At 33.8% G+C, this 11112-nt stretch overlaps 1 protein-coding gene across 4 annotated transcripts; it reads left to right on the top strand.

Moving 5' to 3' along the window:
• The first annotated feature begins 3078 nt into the window (after positions 1-3078).
• LOC145932465 (uncharacterized) lies at positions 3079-10884 on the top strand. 4 transcript variants are annotated; one of them, XM_083031433.1, is made up of 6 exons: positions 3079-3191; positions 4279-4589; positions 4831-8073; positions 8469-9325; positions 9437-9580; positions 10133-10884. In XM_083031433.1, the coding sequence occupies exons 2-6, from the start codon at positions 4346-4348 to the stop codon at positions 10370-10372; spliced, it is 4728 nt and encodes a 1575-aa protein (XP_082887559.1). In that variant the 5' UTR covers positions 3079-3191; positions 4279-4345; the 3' UTR covers positions 10373-10884. The 4 variants fall into 4 exon arrangements, with proteins under 4 accessions (XP_082887559.1, XP_082887558.1, XP_082887561.1 ...); XM_083031432.1 differs by having other exon boundaries at positions 3080-3191; positions 4282-4589; XM_083031435.1 differs by having other exon boundaries at positions 3080-3191; positions 4282-4589; positions 8481-9325.
• Positions 10885-11112: the final 228 nt, after the last annotated feature.

Genomic DNA, 11112 nt, shown 5'->3' on the forward strand with positions numbered 1-11112 from the left:
ACATAATTTATTTATACGCCGTATTGGGTCCGCGGCGACATAGTGTCGACTTTTGATATCTTAAGACGAGCCAAAAATTAATCGATTATATTTTTCAATAGTACATCGTTTTTCATCGCTATTTTGTTATTCATCGCTTTAATATTTCGAATGGAAATTGTTTGCAGATTATTTCTATGTTAAACTTATGCGAGCCTGCAAATTTCTTTATTTAATATACATAATATGAATTTGCCTTTATGATATTATAACATTGTTTTACAATGTATTACTAACTTAATATTTTTAAATTTAATTAAAAAATTATTGTTTTATAAATATTTTGTGACAGAAATCATCTATTTAAGGAGTATATTTACTAATTACATTTTCTATTAATGTTACAAAAGTAAACGTAATATATTGTAAATAATATGTTATGTTACTTTAAACTGGATTAACATTTGTGACAGTTATCAGCTGGTTATTTTGAGAAAATATTTTTCGCGTAAAATACAACATATTATTTTACAACATATTATTATTTTAATATTTTCTATATATATATATATATATATATATATCATTATTTCAAAATTTAATTATCAAAAATGGTTTCTTAATATTTTTCAAAAGAAATCAGCTATTTAAGTAGTTTATTATTTGCCTGATTAAATTTTCATGTTAATAATACATGTGTAAAAGTCAAAATAATGTATTAAATAATATTAAGTCATAATACTAATATTATATTGTTAGTTATCAGCTGATTTTTGTCAAAAATATATTAATCGAGGATTAGGTATTTTATTTACAACATATTATTACCACATATTGCTATCATAATATTTTTAATATATTATTATTTTCATATTATTTTTATTTCAATCGTGTTCAATTGAGTTAAAATAAGTATTTATAACATATTTGTAACATTATTATTTTAAATCTTGTATCATATATGTAGAGCTCATTGTAGATTTCATTGTATTTTAATTATTAGTGACAAAATAATTATATTATTTTTCAAAAAATTATATTATTTTTAACAAAAAATTGGATAAAATAAGCGCGCACTTGTGTGTCGTCTTCTTCCACACAAATTGTTTCGAATTTGCTCTGCTTTATCGACTCAGCTATTCAGCTACTGGTCGCAGCTGTCTCTCTAATCGCGGATCAGCTGATTCACTTCTTGCCTGCGCATAACAATAAGAGATTGTTGTATTTAGTATTCTTTTTTATTTTGTACGTTATTATATGTACCTACAAGTGTCATTATTGTTCAATATTGATCAAATATTGGTCGTGTTGTTGTATCGAATGTGTTAGCAAAATTTTTTAAATATTTTAATATAATAAAGTGAAAGTGCATCACGTGTGTTAACACGTGTGTTTTTTTTGCAAAAAACGCGTTCGCACATTTCTTGTGTGTTCTAATAAATAAAGAAATTCTTCATAGAACGTTCTTCGTATTACGAAGCTCATTTGTATTCTAGTCATCATAGTTGCTGGATGTACATACATACATATTGATATAATTGACAAATTATATAGATTTTGTTGAGATGGATTTTAAACCAAGCAATGGATTTTTTGACTTATGTATAAATGTATCGAACGAGAATGAGAATCGTTTAGATGATATCTTATTAAAATTATATCAAAGTAAGTAGCTGCAAGATAAAAGATATAATAAATTAATTAATGTGTCTTTTTTGCATTTATAAATTTATTTGTTTTCAGTGGGATATAAGACAGTGATGTTAAATCAAACTATAGATGAAAGTACTATTGATAATGATAAAAAAAAGAAGAAGCGAGGCGAAGAGAGTAAAAGTGTGCCAGATATGGTGCCGGATCCTATTAATGTGTGCAAACTAAATGAGAAATTTGAGGGAAAATTATGTATACTTAATAGGATAACATTTATTTGTTCAAATCCTACAAAAACACATACATTGGTATAATTTTTGTTAACATTAATAACTTGTATTTGAATTGTTTATTTTGAAAGAAGTATAACTGTACTTTAAATATCTAATTTAAGTAAAATATTATTTAAATATATAATTCTACAAATATCTATTAAAGATAATAAATAATTTTTACAAAAATCTTACATACTTTTCAAAATAAAAAAACATTAGTGATACTAATATATTAAATAATTTTGTTTTTACAGGCACAGTGTGCAAATTTGAAAAAATATAACTTATATGCTATTGTTCCAACTAAACAAGATATGTTGGAGGTGAGATAATATTCATTTTTTAAATATAAATTGTGACTTTTTATGTATATATATATATATATATATATATTTCTGTCCTTTTATATGTAATTATTTTCTTTTACAGTTTGCTTGTTCACAATTAAATGTAGATCTTATCACAATAAGACCATCAATTTCTGGCATAAAACTGAAAAGAAAGCTATATCGTCAGGCAGTAGCGAGAGGTTTATGTTTTGAAATACAATATGCAGATCTCTTGAATCGAAAAACACGGATAGCAACTATTCATTATTCTCATTTACTTCACATGTATTATAAGTGCATGGTAAGTGCATATAATTAAGTACATATGTACACATCGCATTCTCATTGTCAGTAGTGAATGACTCTTAAAAATGATTATTATTATGGTAAATAAGAATGTGTTTACATTATATATATATCTATATATTTATATATATTTATATATTTATTTATTTTATTTTTTATTTATATAGAATGTAGTCATATCGAGTGGTGCAGACAATCCCAATTTAATCAGGAGCCCTTACGATATAATAAATCTGTATCCTTTAAATTAATGTGATTATATAACGAATAGTGTAATTATAAAATTGGACTAGTTTTTCATTAATTATTTTATCTAACTTTGCTTATATAAAATATTCTATGTTTTCCATAATTACTCCACTTAATGTACATTTATGATACAGTGGATCTATGTTAGGTTTAAACGAAATTAAATCAAAAGCAGCTATATTAAATCAATGTCAACTTCTTCTTTTAAGAGCAGGTAAGTCGTTATAATTAAGTATACATTTTACACACACATGACTGTATTTTTATTTTATTTTATTTATCGCAGAAAGACGAATATCCGGCAAAGCAGTATTTACAGTGGAATTTACAAAAGAACCAATAGAGGAAGATAACGAGGAAGAATTTTGATAATGAAAATGAATAAGAAAAAAAAGAAAATGTATGAACTAATACATATTATAAAATTTAAATTTACAATTTATTTTAAAAAATAATTTTTTTTATATTTTATTATGTATATTCACAATATATTGTTCTTTTCTAAAGCTAAATTAGTTTGAACTTTCAAATTTTTATTATTTATATATAATTCTGTGTAACATTTAATATTTTTATCTCTTTTTACAATCTTTTTTTCTACTTTTTATAATTCTAAATGCAAAAATTTATTTTATAGTCATCTCTCTGTTAGTCTTATTCTATACTTTCCTTGTAATACATTATATATACATTTTTACTGTATGTATAGCAGCAATCAATATTATAAAACGAACAATTATATTAACTAATAACAGTTGTTGAATACACATAATAATTTTTTAAAAATAATTATTTTAATATGCAGTATATTTTTCACACATATGTGTTTAAAAAATACTGCATATTAAAATATATCTACATCTCTATATTATATACACATGCCTCTATATATGTCATACTTTTATTTTATAGTAATATAATATTATATATATATATATCATGCTATTATCTCATAGTAGTGTCAATAAAAATGACGTCATTTTTATTGACATTATTATAAGATAATATGATCTAGAGGCAGTATTACTGTACCTATAGACGTTAATTATTCAAAAATATTGTAAAATAAAAGTAAGGATTTTTTTAGGAATGTGCATAATTCTTAACAAGAAGTTAGATGAATTTCAATCAACAGCTGATATAGCGGCTATATTCATCTCACTTAGATAAACGACTATCACTATAAGTTCAAATAAGGATTCTTTTAAATAACATTACTTTAACTTTATTACATTTAATCTGAGATGCATTTTGCTTGCAATATATATTATTATAGCGGCGTTATGGTCTTAATCAAGTAAATAATCATTTTCTAATGAAATTAAATGTGCGATGAGATATCAACGCGCAATTAATAACGAAATAACGTAATTTGACGTGCGAAAGACGTAACCAATTGCATTCCTGAAATAATTCGCAACGGTATTAAAAATTTAGAACAATAACGATTTCGATAACACGACATTGATATTGATTTTGTCGTCTAGTAGAAGCTGCTAACATCGACTCGGAGACGGTGGAGGATTCTGTTCTGATCTGAAGATCAAGCGGATCATGCGTCCAACAGCTGCACGATCAAATCGATCATCTGTATATCATTCTCGATCATCCCCGATCCCAAGCCCATCGACAACGTCCGTCCATCATCAGCCACAACAACAACAAATTCTGTATGCTCCTATCAGTAATCCAATGGTGACTCTTCAACCATGTGGAACAGTGCTTCATCCTTCATGCGTTTATCCGAGCGTTCAATCTCACGTTGGTTCACCAAATTCCGCTGCTTTACATCTTCAAGGTCTGAAAAAGAAATTAATTTTGATTAATATCGTACGATCAATTTTTTTTCTTATTCTCGATTCTTTCTCGAATCTGTTTCGAAACAATTCCTTGCGGTAAAAGTGATATTAAATAAATTGCAAACAATATATTAATCATAATTGCAATGTTATATAATTATATAAATTTATAATTTTCTGTTCTAATGTATTGTTAATGTTAATTGTGAGAATGACGATTATTCTTTCATGCGGATTTAGATAAGAACAATCGATGGCATTCCAAGAACAAGCCATCCCGCGGTCAACTATATTACCAACAACAACAGCCGCTCTCTTGCAATCCGAAACCCGTGGTGCTCCTTGATCAACCGTCTTCTAGCATCGCCACAATTCCGTCGTCGACCACGTCCTTCTTAGTAGCTTCGTCCACATTTGCTCATGCTGGACCGTTGTCCAGCGAACATTACAACAACAATTCCGGAGTGACGCATCTGTTACCGCAATCGTTCAACTTTAAACCGTCAAACGTACAGGCCTTCTGTCTCATCCAGGACCGACAAAACGCCCAGCAACAGCAGCAGCACCCGATGCAGGCTTCTTACTACAATATCTCAGCTACAAACACTTGCAGTCTGCAAACCGTCAACGCCAACTCGTCCTTCCCGCTTCCTTCCAGCCTCAATCCTTACACCAATTTAGCTACCTTCAATACCAATCAATTCCCGACGACGGTGCAATCCTCTCCGCTCTTCACGAATCCGCCTGTCGGTCTAATCCTCGCTCCAACGCGCAAGGACAAATCTTTGCCCGCATTAGACCTCTCGTTCAAGCATAACACGAGCAAGACATCATCAAGCATCTGTGAATCTCGAGTCGTTCCTGTCAATAGCGACAACTTCAACAGCTGGCCGCCTCAGATCGAGACGTCTGCCAAAAATTCGTGCGACGCGCAAACTGCGAGCAACAACAAGAGTCTTGAATCTGTTGATCGCGCTTTGCAGAAACCCATTTCCGCGAAGACCGACGAAGAACATTACTCCGATGAATCTTCGATCAGCTTCGACTTCACCATCGAGGCCGAGAAGATGGTTTCCGCTCTGTGCAATACCACATCCTCGAACGACTTGGGTAAGGAGGAATCGAAACCCGATAACAAAACTGATTCCGCGCCGTTGTTTAGCGGCGCTGGGGACAACGTGTCTAACAAGGCGAATTGGTTCACCGATTTCTGCTCCGAATACGAGAATGGAATGTCGATAGGTGTTCAAACAGATGCCTATCCGTGTACTGATAGATCACAGTATCCAGAGTTGATTCGGAAGACGGCTTATTGGGGATGCACAGAAGCCGAGATCGTGCTCGGCTCCAACGATTCGCAAACGGACGACTCCAAACAAAGCTGGTTAACATGTCTGTCATCCGCCACCAGGACGGCAATCACCAAGTCTTCGACATGTATCCCGGTCTTCGCGGGAGATCGAGTTCTCGCTAACGACCTTATAAACGCTCTTCTACGTATCAGCAACGGATGGCTGAGTCTCGATAATTACTTGAACAAGCAACACTTTTCCAATTTGTTCGACAAATTGGAGCCCGAGTTGATCGCGTGCTTTCATATGTGGGAAGAGAACACGTGCGAGCTGTTAAAGCAAATAGTGCGGACCTTTCAGAAGTTTGGAGAGAACAACGAAGTGACAGATCAAAAATACAACGCGATTTGCGAATCATCTTCATTTCCAGGTGACGTGTCGCTCTACACGAACTATAATCTTTTCACTCAGCCGTCTTCGAGCTCCTTTACTCAGCAGAACACAATTAGAAAAGCCTCTTCTCGAGAAAATCCACCTAGCGTGACGTCGACGCCACTGTCAACGAGCAGCCTGCATAATTTTCAGTACAATTCCGGCCAACAAGAGCAGCAATCGGCTGCTCAGAAAGAAAGTAAATTACGGAGTAAGTGGACGATTACCGAGAATTTATCGTCCGTGATTAATACCACCAAGTCCGTGCCTAAGGTGTATCATATGACGGATATCGACAGTCTGACCAAACTTCGTACGAAGAACGCATCCTCCGCGTCCCGAAAGTTCGAGTCCACTCAAAAATCGCTGAATACCGAGTTCTGCCAACTGAGAGACAAAGTGATGGAGAGCAGCGCGGATGCGACGAAGGACAGAAGACACGACTTTAGATCGGAAAATAAACTTTCAGCGTCACATAATAATACCGATCAGTCTATTCGATTGCAGCATCCAACGATGAACGCTTCTCCTCTAACTTACAGTGGGTTGTACGCGCAGAACTGTTTATCCTTCACATTTCCTTTGTCCAGTCACCTGAGTCCTTCATCATATCCCGTGTCCAATCCGGGAATCTTAACTTACAGCGGTCATTCCTCTTCTTCAGGATATTCTTATCCGATTGTCGATATTAATTCGAAAAATAATAGAAATCTTGAGCAAAACGGAACTAAAAGCGCGAACGTCCATCCGACTTACGTCGGCAGACCGCAAACCGATCAGACAGAATTCCCGGTTGTGCCCAGGAATAAGATGACCCTGCTCAGCCAAATCGAGCCGAGAACGTTCGACAAGGAGTCCAAGGAAATGGCTGCCAATCTGTCGGCCTGGTTCGCCAGCATGAGAAACGCGCAGCCTCCGGCGACCACGTCTACTTTCGAGGAGTCGAGAATGAATGAGAACTCGGGGTTGCGATTATTCGCCCAGCAAGAGATGCCGAAGTACTCGATGAACCTGCCCAAGCAGCCGCAGATCGACGCAAATCGACAGTTTCAAGCGTTGCAGAACCTGCCGAATATTCAGAGTACACCATGGGCCGCCAGTAATTTCGTCAATCGTCATCAGACGACGCAACATGCGCCGGAAGACTACGATAGCTCTGAGGACGTGCGGGTGTACATGAAACCGGGAAGCTACAATGTTCCGCGGAAGAGGCACCAGAAAAGATCCAATCGTCGATCGGACAACAGCAACTCGAGTAGTCATTACAACAAAGGGAAGAGTGTATCGATACTTGCGTCCTCGACACCTCTGTCGCATACAAACGCGTCGACCACGAACATCAGTAACTCAACGCTGATCAAGACGTCGTTTCCGCCGGCTTCGCAGCTACCTGTTCCTCTGTTCGATCTGGAGAACTCGCCTAGAATCTTAAAGCGTACAGAATCTTTGTCGCAGGATGCTCATCAGGATATTACGTGGAAAGCTGCCTGCGCTTCGGCCGAGATACTTCTCGAGGCTCTTAACGTAAAGGACTGTGGCAATACGTGTAAGAAAATCGATTGCAATGATAATACCGAGGAAGATTATAAGAACAAGAATGATGAGACATCACAGCAGAGCGATCTGAAATTACTAAAGCATAATAATGTCGATTATGCCTCGTCCTACGAAGCTTCCGAAGATGACTCGGGGTCCACATGCAAATTATCGCCCAGTGCGAGCGTCATATCAGCGTCCCAGTTGCATGAAGAAGAGAATGGTAAAGATGTTGCGATTTATTATATTAAATTCTCGAGTTTATTAATAAACATATAAAGTAGTAAATGTAATATCGTGAAGAGCATTTTATAATATATTTTTTATATATATTTAATAATATCGTCACAAAACATATAGTAGTTATGTGAACGTATGGTTTCATTATATCGCGCTGATTAAAATAAAAGATTTTATCATGTTATATTTTTTATAAAAAATAATTAAATCCGTAGAATAAGCCATGAATTCTAAGTTTTTTATCGAAATAATAAATCTTGTCGTGAGGAAACGTAAGCGCGTTTCATTATTCAGCTTATGAAAACTATTAAAAAAATATCTCGCGATCTTTTTGCAGGTGGTACCTAGTAATAAGCAAAACAAACCTTTTCTAAAAAGCATATTCAACAGCTCTCGGCATCAAGACCAACGTGAAAACGGACTCCTGGCTGATCAGGACTCTCAATAACGCGAGTATCGTCGGCAAACAGAAGCAATACAAGGACGACGAAGATCATCCACGAAGTTTGGAATCTTCGAATAGCTCGGAAATTGCCGATGTAAAAGTAGATCAGTTCGCAACTGCGGATGCAGATACGAAAACTCCCGCGACAATCGTCGACAGCGAATATCCAGCGATCTCCTCTCGCGAGCATATCTCTGCTTCTTTCTCGAGAAACGACGAAACGTCGACGAAAGAATCGGAAAGTTATGTTGGACGAGCTACGTATTCTGAGACGGTGCGAAGATCCATGAAACCGAACAATGTTTTGGAGAGAAAAGAGCCGAGTAAGTCTTGCACGACCAACTCGTCGACGACTACCGTAATACCGATTCCTGGCCGCAAGTGTCAGAGAAAAGATCCCGAACAATCTTATCAGCTTCTACACAAATCACGAAGATCAGCTGATAAGAAGGCAGTGAAGAGTGCAGGCGGCAACGATCTGCAATTGGAAGAAGGATCTTGCGGGAAAGTCAGCGGTGTCAATAAGTCGAATAACGTAATGTCAAAATTTCCAATCACCGCGAAAACGCATGGAAAAAAAGACCTGGAACACTCGAAAGACAAGTGTAAATTGAGCGATCGCGGCTGGTCGGTCTGGTACAGTTCTAGGAGAAAACAGAGCCTCAGTCCTCTTGCGCTCAGTAAGCTGGAAATGATTCATCAAACTGTCTGGCAAATGGACGAAGCGAAGATCTTCAAGTATCCACTCTCGTGCAATAATAAGGATGGCCAGTCTCTGTCCGCAGGAATAGTTAGTTTCAAAAAAAACTTAAATTAAAAAAAAAAATAAATAAATAGTACAGAAACCTATTTACATTTTTTCAGATATTATTTAATGAAAATATATTTTTTCGATTCGCAGATGGAGGATTACTGCAAGGTTGTTAAAAGCCCGATGTTTCTCGAGATCGTCGAGTATAAGCTGAAGAACCGGATTTATCATAAAGTCGAGTATGCTGTAAAAGATTTTCGTCGCATTATTCATAACGCGAGACTATATCATCAGGTTTGTAATCAACAGTATTATTGCATATAATCAACAATTTTTCTATTATATTTATATATATTATATATTTATATTTATATTTTCTACTATATGTATATTATATTATAATTTATAATTTATATTACATTATATTTATATATTTTATATATATTTATATTTCTATTATACTTTCTATTATACTTTTCTATTATATCTTTTTTAATTGATATGCAACATTCACGTGATAAGAATTTTATATACATATATATATATATATATATATATATATATATAGTGCAAAAGATTATAATTTAAATAATAGAATAATTATAAAATTTTGGATTTTAATTTTCATACACAAATCAAAGATTAGGAATATTATACATCTCAATATATAATTAAAAAAAATAATTTATATATAATTTATATTAATATTACATATATAATTTATGTATATGTAAATTCATAGCAAATTTCTCGATTTTTTAATATAAAGTTTATGTTAGATTAAATTAATATAAAATTCATGTTAGATTAAATATATTCTATTCTTAAAAAGTCGTTTTATTACAGCATGACGATGAGCGAACAAAAAAGATTGAGGTGCTCTCGAAAAAATTGGAAGACTTGCTCGAGGAACATTTCGACAATTGGGATTTTGAAAATATTCCTGGCAGTCCGAGGGAAGATTCATCGGTGCAGAAAACGCGATTGAAAATAACCGGACAGAAACCGAACGCAGGACGCTGCGATAGCACAAAGAAGGGCACTTCTTCTTCGTTGGCCAACGTGGAAAATTTTTCGTTCCACTGACTTTTTTTTTCATCTAAATACAAACTCCAAATCGATCGATTTCAAACACTATCGCACCCTGCTAACGGAACTAGTATTATCATTACTATTGACCAGGGAAGTATCGTAATAATTTCTTCTAGTCACGAGTCATTTTGTACGATTAATAATATCGTTTCTTTTCATTTTCGAAAATCGATAACAATAATGTTCGATGACTTGTAAACGCTTCGTTGAACTTTTCTGTCTCGACTTTCGAAGAGACGATATTCTGGACGATTTCATTGACTTTGAAATGTGCGCGCATGTATTCTGCTCATTGATATAACTCCATCCCATATAGCAATATTTTTACAAAGAAAAACCCTGTATTAAACGTGTGAATGTGTATCGACTGATATTTGAATTTATTCTCGTAGAAGAAAAAAATAATGCGCGATAGTGAAAAGTACTCTAACAATAATATAATTTCCACGTTTTATTATTACGGCTTTATTACTAATGAATCATTTCGATCTTTTATTAACTTCGATACTTTGGTTGAGGTATCGTTCGATCAGAATAATATGAATCATGAAATATATTATATTGACCAAATTTATCGTTAGTTCTCTGATTTTTTTTCAGCATGTGTTGTGTCTTTATATATCATAATATATATAATATAAGTTTATATATATATATATATATATAACTCTCTCTTTCTATATAATATATATATAATTAATATAATATATATATAATTTCTATATATAATATAT

Source organism: Prenolepis imparis, unplaced genomic scaffold (assembly GCF_030444845.1).
Source record: "Prenolepis imparis isolate NDT839.2.m4 unplaced genomic scaffold, iyPreImpa1.0 SCAF_2, whole genome shotgun sequence".
Classification (NCBI taxonomy): Eukaryota; Metazoa; Arthropoda; class Insecta; order Hymenoptera; family Formicidae; genus Prenolepis; species Prenolepis imparis.

Excerpts from the sequence above, each read along its gene's own strand:
- LOC145932465 (XM_083031433.1), top strand. The coding sequence starts at position 4,346 with ATGCGTCCAACAGCTGCACGATCAAATCGATCATCTGTATATCATTCT. Across the intron at positions 4,590-4,830 it reads CGCTGCTTTACATCTTCAAG|ATAAGAACAATCGATGGCAT; the intron begins GTCTGAAAAAGA and ends ATGCGGATTTAG. Across the intron at positions 8,074-8,468 it reads GTTGCATGAAGAAGAGAATG|CATATTCAACAGCTCTCGGC; the intron begins GTAAAGATGTTG and ends TTTTCTAAAAAG.